At 32.8% G+C, this 13,837-nt stretch overlaps 1 protein-coding gene across 1 annotated transcript; it reads left to right on the top strand.

Moving 5' to 3' along the window:
- The first annotated feature begins 4,239 nt into the window (after positions 1-4,239).
- On the top strand, positions 4,240-13,330 carry LOC140826888 (uncharacterized). Its single transcript, XM_073189422.1, has 10 exons — positions 4,240-4,368; positions 4,496-4,752; positions 5,849-6,182; positions 6,333-6,557; positions 7,650-7,909; positions 9,428-9,642; positions 10,146-10,271; positions 12,035-12,211; positions 12,569-12,706; positions 12,789-13,330. The coding sequence occupies exons 2-10, from the start codon at positions 4,581-4,583 to the stop codon at positions 13,116-13,118; spliced, it is 1,977 nt and encodes a 658-aa protein (XP_073045523.1). The 5' UTR covers positions 4,240-4,368; positions 4,496-4,580; the 3' UTR covers positions 13,119-13,330.
- The last annotated feature ends 507 nt before the right edge of the window (positions 13,331-13,837 follow it).

Raw genomic sequence — 13,837 nt, 5'->3', positions numbered from 1 at the left:
ATACCATGCTTGGTTCTCATTACCAAAATGTCATTGCTGAAAGAAGTATCCAAATTTTAATATAGACATGGTTAAGAGTACGAGGAATAAGCCCAAACTTCCCAAGACCTTGTGAATTGAAGCTCTTAAAATAGCAGTTATATATTTAAACCGAGTTCCAAATATGCTACTTGAATTATGGAAATATTGGAAACCGAGTTTTCAACATATATGTATTTGGGGAACCTGTATGAAATGAGACTTTATGACCCATAAGAAAAGAAACTGGACCCAATAACTATAATTATATATTTCATTGGGTATGTTAAAAAATCCAAAGGGCAAAGATTATATTGTCTATCTCATAGCACTATAATTGTGAAGTAAAAAATGCAAAATTTATTGAGAATTACTTGATTAGTGAGAGTGGTAACTTGCCACCACATAAATTTAAAGATCATGGTGAAAGTATGAGACTTGATTCCTCCATGTAATTTTTGTTATAAGAACAAATTCAGTTTTTAATGAAACTCTGTTATGATATTTTTCTCATATTTGTTACTGGTGTACACATTCATTAATTTGATAAATATAAAAAAAGTTGGACCTAAAATAAAGTATTTGTTTTATTCATTAAGTTATATTAGAGAATATATTATGTGTGATATATGCAAGATAATACTCAATATAAAGAGGACGTATGTATTTCTTTCTTGACTTTGAATGCTTGTGATTGATTTCTTGATTATTCAGTTATTTGAAATATATAAACCAAGTGAAAGAATGTAAAATTATTTTATTTAAGTACATAAAGTAATTAAATTATGATCAATATATTTCATTAAAATAAATATAATAGACATCTCATATTTAAAAGAATGAAAATCAACAATATTATGTGTGATGATAGATATATTGGGATTTATTTACCATATTATGAATGAACATCATCAAGTTTCGCCAAATCTCTTCTTTCTTTATGATGGTAAGAACATCTATACATAATGGCGTTTGAGGTCCTACGAACATACTCCAAAAATTACACTACACCATCAACTGTGAGGTTTGGAGTGTTTAGAAGACTGTCGAACAATTAAAAGAAATTCAAAAAGATGTTCAAGGCATTCTTCATACTCAATGGCTGGAGGTAACATTAGATCTATTTTTCTGCATTCAGTATCATGTCCCTATGTTTACACATGATTAAATTCTTAAAGTTTTATCTTGTCTATTTCAAAAATGCGACTATTTTGATGGTTCGATAACGATTATATCCGTCCTTGTTTTATAAGAATTATTGAGCTTATGTTATACATAAGTAATATCTTTATTTTAAGGAAATGTTTTTTTTTTCTTCTCAAAATCCATGCGAATGAAGATGGGGGTTTAAATTTGGTCAATAATATATCAGCAAACTTATTCGAACAAGGTATGTGTTTAATAGTTATTATTTCCGTTTGAACCAAATACCCATTTTCTTTCATTTATTATTTAGAGTTTTGTGCCAATTTTATACCAAATGGAAGCCTGGAAAAATTATTAATAAATAAATAAATAGTCACTCTTGACACGAATAAATAGTAATAAATGTGAATAAATAACAGCATTAATTGTTGATCCAATGCATAAGAATTTGTCACTTTCGCGTGGTGGGATGGCAAATCGAGATCGAGGGCGACGGCCCCTACCAACTTTTTTTTTTTTTTTTTGGAGAAGTCTGCCAGTAATTTCACTCTGCTAAAATTTCAAATATCATTAATTATTTTTTTTACAAATGTTTTTAAATTTTGGGATAATCATGTTAGATTGATAAAAAAATTTGTCATGTAATAACATAAACATCTTCCGATAGAAGATATTTCTAAATTGGATATTAGGTGATAACGAAAAAATCCGACTCATGTAATAAACAAATGATTGTCAAATATTTGTAACACGACCGAGTCACTGATATCATAACGACATACATAATTGTCTAATCATGCATATTATTTAATTGTGACAACATTAGTATTTTTATGGGACATACTTACCATAATTTAATTAGGAAATATATGTAGATTAGCCAAGCTAGCTAATCGAATTTTTAATTCTTGTCCCCTTTCTATCCGAAAATTTGTAAAAAATTTAAATATGTTTTTTTATAAAAGAAAATTGAAGTTTTGCCCCTTAAATTGCTGGCACCCTCATTCAAATTCTAAGAGCAGATTATGAAAATGAAAGATAAACACCTCAGACATGGTTTCTTTAAGTTTTTAATTTTAATAATTATCTACATAAGTTTAGAATGTGTTACTTAATTTGGCTTTGTTGAATGTATTATATAAATCTAATATATAAAGAAATTGTCGACACGATCTTTTGAATACATATCAGATATATTTATTGTCGTTCTTAATATTTACATATATATTTTTAAAAAATTGCAATAAAGAGTTTTCACTTTCTATCAAAAAACATAAAAAATATTTCTTAAATTTTTATTAATGCGATCACTCTGTGTCTGATGCTAATGATAACATTATTGTGGTATATTTTATACTAGAGTACGCGGGTGAAACAAAACAACTATAAAGTAAAAGAATATAACCAATTTAGTTATCTTAGTTGTCATTTTTTTTAAATTTAATCTGCCAAAATTGTGTTTTAGTCCTATAACTTTGATTTTGTTAGTTTTTATAATGTTTTACTTAATTCTATATAATTTTTTATATAAATTATGTTATTCTATTTGTATCTGAATTCCGACATTATGTTTGCATGTGTATTTCTGTTTATTGTTATAAAAGTTTTTGTCCATACTTTTGAAGCCAATTTAGTGAGTAGATGCAAGAGTATATTGAATAATTTGTTCTTAGATAATTATCTAAATGACAAAGCTGAATACATAGAATATGTGGAGAAATCTTTAATGAAGAAAACAATTCAAGATATCAATTCATCATGTATGTAATTATTTTCTTTTGTAAGCTTGAATTTACATATTGGGTATTTGATATTTTAAACAAAATTTCTATTTGTAAATTAAAGAAAATAGAATGGACTCATTTAAAAAGGCAATTATGCACTACATTCTTCTCTGAAACTTGTAAAAAAAGACATGTTACTTTTATTTTTCAAAGTAACTTATTCTTATACCACTTTAATTTTTTTTTTACGAACATAATAAAATAAAATTCAATTGTAAATTTAAATAAAAAATTTATTTTAATACGATTATATTTTATGTAAATTTTAATATATTACCAATCATACTTTACGCAATTATTCTTATCATATATTAGATTTGTCCCATTAGTTATACATTATACAAGTTATTAAGTGGTTTTAAAGATTAAGATAATTAGGTAAATAATCTAAATATATATATTTACTGCATGGTTACAAGTATTTATTTTACATTTTTTTTTTGAAATTATATAGAAATTGATTTAAATTAATTATAATTTTTTTATTGGAAAATATAATTAATATGATTAACTCAAAAATTAATAAAGTAATAAAAACGAGATAATTAACAATCTGATGGATTGATTATTTGGATAATGTAACGACTTAGGGCCCGTTTGGTATCATGGATTAGCCCATGATAAGTTAACAATCATGGGCTAATCCAATGTTTGGTTGGTTTTTTATCAAATATATGGGCCCGTGACAATAGGAAAAAGCCCGTACTGTAGCTAAAATTTGTTGGACAAATAATACTGATAATTTAGGTGTGATAACTTATCCCACTCTTAATACCTCCTACTTTTCCAATTTTACCCTTCTCCTAAATTCAAACTCACCACCACTTACCGCCACGACCGCCGCCGGCCGATCACCGAAAGACCGCCGACTGTGGCCGAGCACGGGCCAACCATTTACCGACGGTTTGTAAAAATCCGTCGCAAATCGCGACGGTTGTCTCAAAAACCGTCGCTAAGAGCGACGGTTATTCAGAAACTGTCGCCGATCTAAACAAGATCGACGACGGTTTCTCACAAAACGTCGCTATTAGCGACGGTTGTTGATCAACCGTCGCTGATTTTCCGGCAATCGTTTCAGGCCCTCTCACCCGCCGACCTTTTCCGGCAGACCATTTCCCACTATCGCCGTCGCGAATGGGAAGGGCAAATTCGTCTTCTCATCAAAAAATTCAAAATTATCCTACACTTAAAAATCCTACCAAACATAATATTATTTTACACCATATATTACAATCCTATCACAATCATTTTCTTTATCATTTACGTACTAATCGTTAGTTTACTCTATCCTTCCAAACACCGTCTTTTAAAACCCTAAATCCCAAATTCCCGACTTTCCTACCTCGTCGCTACCACAACCTCTGCCGGCGTCTCCACCGCAGCCGCTATCCTCACAAGCACTCCCAATTTTTAATCAAATGTTAGTTTTGATAGCATATATGTATAAAGTTGGAGTATTTTTCGATACAGCCCCATAAACACGTAGTTGTAGGCTTGTAGCTGTATATATCTTGTCAATTCTTATCATGCATCTTTCTGTCCTACAGGTGATAACTCAGCATCAAAAGTGATTCAAGGAACACCTCATCCCCGTGAAAGCTATGGCAGCGTCTTTAAAGTTTTAGGGTGGGAATGTGTCCATCATGGTTTAAGTCTATTTCTGCTCGCAGAAGCCATCTTTGCCTTGTTAGTTTAGTGTCAAGACTGGGACGCACACAATATTTTATAAACAACCCAGTATCTGAAGTTTTTAGAAGCAGTGAGAGGACCCCTTTAAATGCTAGATGTGGAATAACTTACAACGGTAATTGCTGCTCACAATTTGTTTCTTGTATCTCACTCAAAGAAACGCATTGCATTTGATTGTCAGTCGTGTATATGCATGTATGGTGTTGGACTTATATTTGGAATGTAATCAATTTGAAATGTCATGCCACCAAAAGCTACTGTTATGATTTGGCTGAATTTGGTTCTACTAGGAAACATAACTGGAATGCTGCTGTTATTGCCGAGAAGATTGCATCGAGACTAGATGGTTTTGGGACCTTTTGCTAATCAATTAAATATTTCCTTGGAACACTTTTTTCGGCCACAATTTTCTGAACCAAGAGAAACATGGACAAAAAATAGGAAGAGAAAAGACTGAAGAGGATGAGTTTTGGTTATATGGATGTGAACTGTGTTTCTGTTCTTCAAATCCGATGTCATTTATTTTAAAGAGAAGAAAACCTAGAAAAAGGAGAATGGTTATAAAAAAAACAATTGTTATCCACCTTTCCATTTATTCTTATACAATCATCGGACTTAGATGTACAAGGTCTAGAAGATTTATAGGAGCTATGTAAAGAAAATATCCCGCAGTGTTATTTGTTTGGTCATTTGCCATGATATTCACCTTGAGGACAAGTTGATCCTCAAGGTGATGGGATCAATAGGAATAGTAGTTAAAAAGTTCTCTCTCAATTATAAATAACCTCTAGTAATGCAGCATGAAATTAGAATGACTATTGAGGATTTTCTTTCTTTATCCCATTTTAATCTCTTATTAACATTCTTTGCGGCTTACCAGAGCTTCCTTAAATCAAATTGAGAAAATTTTAGATAAGATTGTTAGGAACATATCAAGTTCACTTTCTCTAACTAAGAACTGCTTTGCCTCTTGATTCATTGTTTTTTACGTGTTTGAATATATTTTTATACACGCGACTGAAAATATTTGTTGAATAAGCATCCAAATCATGTGCTGCCCATATTTTTTTGGAATAGAGTTTAAACCATGTCTCGTCTCTATGTGTTAATGATATGTTTGTAACCTCTATTTTGAGGTGTTTCATGTTTGAGATTTTGATTTTTGTTCTATATTTCGGAATTGTTGATTTTAAGATTGGTATTGAATGCAGTTACAAGAAATGGCATTGGAGTAACAAGTTTGCGGTTTAGTTGTGGAAGACCACCCCTTGTATCTCATACTTCTTTTAGGAGGCATGTAGCGAATTATTGTACATTGCTAGAAGATGAAACCCCAAATGAATTGTTGGGTTCTTCTTCGTTATCCTATGTCAGAAAATTGGAGAAGCTTGAGTTCTTTGATTATCGTAATGATTGCGTTGATGAGCCAAATGCTAAACCTAGGTTTCTAGGATCAGTTGATTTCACCAAAATTCATATTGACAAGCTTCCCACTGTCATCCTCATTGGGCGCCCCAATGTTGGAAAATCGGCATTATTTAATCGGTTAGTTTTTCTATATAGTTGCATTTGATAAATCGAAGTCAAGGGAACATCTGAATTTCACATATTGTTGTTTTTTTGAGACGGGACAACTTCTTTTAGTCTTTGACGTATAATCGATCGGTAGTTTAAGTTGGCTTCTTGTATGTGTAGTTTGATTCGCAGGAGGGAGGCTCTTGTATACAACACTCCTAATGACCATGTTACACGCGACATACGAGATGGTGTTGCTAAATTGGGGGATTTGCGATTTTGTGTTTTGGATTCAGCCGGCTTGGAGGCGGAGGCTTCTTCAGGTTCTGTTCTTGACCGAACTGCGACAATGACTGGAAATATTCTGCAAAGGGCCCAATTTGCACTCTTTATGATAGATGCCAGGTCGATCTTGTTCACGAGTTTTAGTATATTATTTCTACCAATTCCTTTTCTACCCAGTACACATATATCTAAGTAATCTTCTTATAAAGTTAGCATCTGTTTCATTATGTTGCTTTTTCTGTTTGAAATGCTATCTAAGTAAAACTTTATATTGTGATAAGGTAGAGAGTGCAACCAAATGGTTATTAACTGAATGGATGTTCACAAGGATCTCTCTTAAAAACAAATGTCTTTACTGTATTTTATTCAAAAGTTTATGTCTAATAATATAGAATGATAAAAAAAAAATTTAGGCTCCTTCTTAAAATATGATAATTTGCTGCTTTGTTATTTAGTTCATGCAAAATTCAACATGCATTTTACATCCCATATCTGTAGGGATTGGAATTATGTATGGGCATGAAGTCACTAGGATAGTACCTCATAATTTGTTTTACTAGCCCTCGTGTGGATTACTCATCCGCTATCTTTGTAAAACTTTATGTAAAACTTTAAGTATTAATAAAATCTAATTTCATATAAAAAAAATAGTCATTTAACTGTTCTCTTCTAATCGATTTTAGCCTTTTGTCTGTTCATGTATCAAAATTTACCCGATAACTATGATTGGTAGTTGACTTTAGATTTTTTTTATTCCAAAATATTAATTTTTATCCTCAATTCAATTATAGTAGTCGTTGTATGCTTCTATTTCTTGATTAGTATTTCAATACCTGTCTCACTTTTATTGTCGCACATTAATAAAATTCCACTTATTCCTGGAATCATAACCATTTTGAAAAGTACATACTTTTTGAACATGGCTATTTTAGTATTTTTTAGGTTTAAAGTGGGCTTTTGTGTTTTGTTGTTGTTATTATTCACACACACACACACACACACATGTGCATGTATATGCCAACGTACATGAGATAAACATGTTGATACCCTATCACAACCCACAGTCCTAGTCATACAGAACATAAAATGAGTTTTTGCCTTTATTAAATGCTTCAGTTACTTTACGAAACAGAGACAAATTGAATACTATTTGTGCATTGCCTTTCACTTCTCCCTCATGAAATTAACTTTTCAAATTTATATTAAGTCTAGAGATGGAGTACAGCCCATGGATTTGGATGTTGGAAAGTGGTTAAGAAAACATGCTAGTGGGCTTAAGATCATTGTGGTCATGAACAAAGCTGAGTTGCTTGATGAAATTACTGGCTCTCTTGCTTCTGCTGCTGGTGAAGCTTACAGACTCGGGTTTGGGGACCCCATCGCTTTATCTGCTGAAACTGGACTGGGAATGGCAGAGCTATGTAGTGCTTTGAGGCCATTGCTTGAGGACTATGTTCTCCACTCCATAACTGGTAATTGTTTAATCAGTTTCCGGGCTTTGCATCTAAAGCAAGATCTGTGTAGTATAATTGTTTATGTCGATAGATGAAATGAATTTCTCCGTTATAAATTTTTTATTTTCGTTTATTGCTTTCTTTCCTTGTCTAATTTACCAGATATGGCTGCATTTTTGCATGATAGCACGCTACAAATTTATACATTTTCTAATTCTAGCCTTCGGATGTTAAGGAACTTTTTCATGTGATTGAAGGGATCTGCAGCCAAACTTTCTGGTTATTAACAATTGTCTTACATCATACAACATTTATTGAAGTGGGTATAATCTTATATTGATATTTTTTGGTAGTTGTAAACCTTAATTAACGATAATCTTTGATAAGGACTATCCCTTTAAACTTCTGTTTTTTTACTGATCCGAATTGCGAAACATAGACAGCTGTTATCTAAAAGCAGCATATAGGATATTCTTCTTTCAGTCACACACTCACACTATGTTTGTCCAGCTACCAGTTGAGTTTGCTCTTTGTGGCTGGCTTTTTAGATCCTCCAGTGAACTAGGTCGAACGTCCAAGCATCTTCCTCCAAAACTACTATCAGAAATTTTAAGATGTTGTTGATCAAATAGTGGAAAGTTTAGAATACGAGAGTTGTGCTTCAGTGTTAGGTCCAAGAGACAATAGCAGTCTTTATTTTAACAAAAAATCTTGTTATTTATGTTCCAAGAATAGAGCATTTTCAGCATAGACAAATTACTCATGCAGCATATTGTATCAAGTATATCTCTTTGCTTGATTATCCAAACAACAGGTATGGTATGTTAAATGAAAAGAGAGTGACACTAAATGTCTAAGATGAAGGATCCTCTGAAGTTGGAGGAAATATGGAATGCAATCCCTAGTAAGTTTTACTGGTATGTTACAGTGCATTTTCAGAAGATCAAGAAAGAAAACACTCGCCATCATTAGATAACTTGAAGAAATTTGGAGAACTTGAAGCTTTCGAAGTTGTTACTGTTAATTTATTTGTCAAATGGTAACTCAAATGTAAGGAAGGAACTAGCCATGACTGTTTCTAGTTGATCGTATCTAATCGTTTCTTAGTGTTTAGACTTTAGCGCCTGTTTAACATGTGCTGTCCTGGGCTTAAAAGATTCTATCGCAATTTACATACTAGAGCAAATGAAAATGGCTCTGGTATATCTTCTGTTATGATTGCCTTTGCATTAATGTGGTATTATTCAAATATATGATGAGTGTGGATGTTACTTGCGTGTTTATTGACATGTTTTTGGATTGTTTTTTGCTTTTTTCATTTTGGAAATAATGTGTAGTAAATGGGTTATTCAAATTTTAAAAAAACAAATGGAACTTCCATTGCTAATAAATTCTTGAAACGATTGCCCAGTCTGCTGGCTGGTTATGTTGTGACTAAGAATAACTCGACCTGTTGAATAATTTATCTGTTGCTTAAATGTTTGAATCAGTTGAAGTTTGTCATTAACATTAAGTATGTCATGTTTCCATTTCCAGAAGAAGAAATATATGACACTGGCTCATCAGAAAATGAGGATGTTCATTCTAAGCTTCCAATGCAGTTGGCAATTGTAGGGAGACCAAATGTCGGGAAATCAACTCTGCTGAATGCGATATTACAGGAAAATCGTGTTTTAGTAGGACCAGAAGCTGGTTTGACCAGAGATTCAGTACGGGTTCAATTTCAGCATGAAGGGAGAAACATATTCCTTGTGAGCCTCAAATTTCTTACTCTTGTTGTTTACTAGACCCATGAAAGAGGTAACGTCTTATTTTATGCCATCAAATGGAAAAGCACAGTGTTTTCGTCTTCAATTGCAGTGATTGCCTTTGCCCAAAATACCAAGTTTACTGCTACATTCATTTCCACTTATTGATATTTATCTTTGCAAGCTTACAGTTTCAAGTATTTTAACGGACCTGACTATTGTTTCTTTCTTATGGCTGGTCATATGTGCACTATTGTATTGGGCACTATTCTCCATGTAGTGAGTGATTCACCAGTCTCTTCTCTAATGCAATCAATTTTGTGGGATTAATGCTTGCGACAATTATTTTATTCTCTAACATGCATATGTTCTTTTGATATGGTATAGAGAATATGCGCTGTTCACACTGTCTTTGTTTCGCGAAAATTAATATTTGTCTCAAGTCTTGATTACTTAAACATTAGGATTGCAGAGTTTTCTCTGTTTGATGAGTTTATTTGGTTCAGGTTGACACTGCAGGTTGGTTGGGGCGGACCAGACAGGAGAAAGGACCATCATCCTTGAGCCTTGTGCAGTCAAGGAAACATCTGATGAGAGCCCATGTGGTTGCCTTGGTTCTGGATGCTGAAGAGGTTTGTCAGTTTGTGACATTCAGTTGGCATTTGTCGGTCTGTATTATTTGACTATATGGTGCTTTTCTTCACTTTCGCTCACTTCCTGTAACCCGCTGCAACCTACTTAGAGCAGCATTATGGTTATATAGAGACATGATTTTAATTTGAGGGATGAAAATACCTTTATAGAAATTGTTTTTGTTTGTTTAAAGCATGAAATTAATGGGAAATAGTAAAATACACCCTCTGAAACCTCTGAAATGCATAATTGCTGGTTGTATTTCAATGAGGGGTTGTTCAATTACATAAATTTTATTCTAAGCAACAAATTATTTAGCCGACCTTCAAGAGTGCAGTAAATTTGCATACTTGAATCATATCGAGCAACCATTTGAAAGAAGCATGCTCAATGGTCCGATATGGTCTCATAACATCTTAGTTCTCTGTATTGCTCGCTTCTTTATGCATGCACTTGTATTATTAATTAAGAGCCACCTATAGTAACTATTTTTGCGCTCTTTGGTATGGCACTTGTGTTTTCTAAAACTCTTCCCTATTGTATAACTGTGTATTAATCTCTTTATACTTCCTTTTTATTTCCAAAAGATTATTGTTATTGGCACTCTATTTTATTTATACAAACTTCACTCTATAAATAAAATTATTTCATTTTTTTATAACTTGGAGTGAGAGTAGTACAAACTGGAACGCAAATAATGATGGCTTTTTTAAAATACTCAAATTTCTTATGATGGTCTTTCTAACAATCCTACCAAACATTAAAATGTTTATTATATTAACGAGTTAATTTTTCTATGTTCTTTTTATTAAAACGACCTTTGCTTTATAACAATAATATAATGCTATAATTTTTTTTTATATTAAATAATATCAACATATGCTGCAAATTATTTAAAAACACAATATTTATTTGCATGCGGCGAGTGTGGTTTTTAAATTAGATTAGAGAGACCTAGTACTTTTGATTTTTTAATATATAACTAACTTGGGTTGCTCATTCAAGCAACTGCCATAAAAAGTGATCTGTGTTAAACTTTCTTTTTGATGGTTGACTGTCGGATTCTTGTTTGGTATGTCAGATTAAGGAAACTTAACAGATTAGTTAAACCTTTTTCACTTGGGAAATTTGCGAAACCAGTTCTTTTGCATGGCTGTCGGTAGCTCTTGTGTGTATTCGTATATGACAAGTGATCTTTTTTTTCTGCATGCACATATTCTTGTTAATTAGCGAATTCAAACTAATAATAATGATTCTGATGGGTGCAAAATAGTTATGCAGTCTTACCCGCACCCTTGGAATCCCTTAGATATGATGCAAAATGGATCTTTTTCCAATTCAACATTAAGGAGCATATCTATGCTGTAGAATACTTCATTCCAAGGTTTGTGCTTATTTAAACTCAAGATCACATTTTGGTTTTAAGTATTTGACTAATGCTTAAACTTCCACCAAACCATAGTAAAAGAATAATTGACGTGTCACAAAGTTCAGTTCACTTTATATTCCTGCTGGTAGATTAATTGTTTTTGACATCTTAAATTATTCAAGGTTGTGAATCTGAAGTTCTTATCTGTCCGTTTATGGTTCCACTTATTGATTGCATAAACAATTTGTTAACTTTTTACTTTTTAGTTGTTCGTAGTCCTTTAATTTCATGCTTTACATTGAGTGAGGTGGATAAGTTGTACCATGAATGAGCTTTTTGAACTGTGATCGTACATGTGACGTGTTATTATGCTTTTAGCTTTTTGCTGATTAGATTGCAAGTGGTAGACGAAGCATGAAGCATAGTGAAGTAGTAATAGCTAGACGAGCAGTGGAAGAAGGGCGTGGTTTGGTAGTTGTTGTTAACAAGATGGATCTTTTGAAAGGGAAACGGAATTATGAGAGCCTCATCAAAGCTGTGCCTGAAGAAATTCAAGCGCTTATACCACAGGTCTCTCGCTATTCAGTGTAGCAAAAAGTATTAACAATATTCTCCTAGCTCGTAACTTATGCAAAGTTTAAACAATAAGATCAAAGGTTTGGAAAGTTTTCCTGTTTCTTTTATTGCTATCATCAAGTACTTTAGAATCCCAATGAAATTTCCAAAATTTTGCACCCGCGCCCCTTGTTACTTGAATTGTTTTAGCAACTCAATTTAATTTTACGTTATGATTTAATCTTTAATAGTGTGCGAGATTATACCTTCTTGGAAGATCACAAGGACAGGAAATCACTGAATTGTCATATATTTGACTATTTCCATATTTGAAATATCATCCTTGCATGATGGAAGTTATTCGGCATGCAGGCGATTGGGATACCTGTGGTATTTGTTTCTGCACTTGAGGGAAAAGGTAGAATTGCTGTTATGCGCCAGGTCGTTGAAACATACGAGAAATGGTGTCTCAGATTGCCAACTGCTCGCCTTAACCGCTGGCTACGCAAGGTTTTGCTAAATTCTCCCCTTCATTTGTATCGCTATAATCAGGACACAAACTTTATCATATATATTTGGGATTCATGGGTAGGTTATGAGTCGGCATTCTTGGAAAGACAGTTCGTCCCAACCGAAGATAAAGTATTTCACTCAGGTGAAGGCTCGGCCGCCTACTTTTGTAGCATTTATGAGTGGAAAGATTCAATTGTCAGATACAGAGCTGAGATTCTTGACCAAATCACTCAAGGAAGACTTCGATTTGGGTGGAATTCCAGTCCGTATAATGCAGCGAAGTGTGGCGAGAAACTCTGGAAGTAGAAGCATTATCAGCAAGAATACACAAAACTCTGGAAGAGTGACAGAGAGAATCATGTCTGACAAAAGAAGTATCGTTGATTCAAAAAACAAAGTTTTTGCATGAAAACGCTGCTTTGCCTGAAGGCAAGATAGAGAGACATTGATACAAGTCGTGAAGTTTCATTTTTTAATGCCTTCTGCTTCTTTTAGCCCAACTAATACGCATTTTGGACCATTTATTCAATCTTTTTCTTCCTTTTCCATGTTCTGTATCTGTACGTCAATTGATAGAACTTTATTTTATCCCAACTCAATTGGATACTTGCCTTTGCACTATTTTAGATTTCCTGGTTTTCTTTTATTACTCAGGCATGATAAATTTTTGAAATTCAGAGTCTAAAAGCATGTCGAAGGGCTCAATTGCGGCTCAAAGTTAAACGAGTTCAAGCTCGCCTCAGACTTTTTGTTAAGCTCCTGATGCTGATCCTCCCCATGTTGATAGGAGTTTGAGTTCGCTTAGAATTAAATATATTATTTAAAGTAAAAATAATATATTTTAATGTTTTTTGAAAAATTAAAAAATAAGCGGCGTAGATAGTCTTCTCACGAATAAGTAGTTTTATTGTGACAAATTTTTATCTGTGAGATGGGTCAATCCTACCGGTATTCACAATAAAAAGTAATACTCTTAGGACAAAAGTAATATTTTTTCATGAATGATCCAAATAAGATATCTGTCTCACAAAATACGACATGTGAGATCGTTTCACACAAGTTTTTTGTCTTTTAGTAAAAAAACATATTTTTATAATTGAAATCAAATAGTAGTTTTCTGAATCAATA

Source organism: Primulina eburnea, chromosome 3 (assembly GCF_022965805.1).
Source record: "Primulina eburnea isolate SZY01 chromosome 3, ASM2296580v1, whole genome shotgun sequence".
Taxonomy (NCBI): domain Eukaryota; kingdom Viridiplantae; phylum Streptophyta; class Magnoliopsida; order Lamiales; family Gesneriaceae; genus Primulina; species Primulina eburnea.
This window is presented reverse-complemented; position numbering and strand designations above follow the sequence as displayed.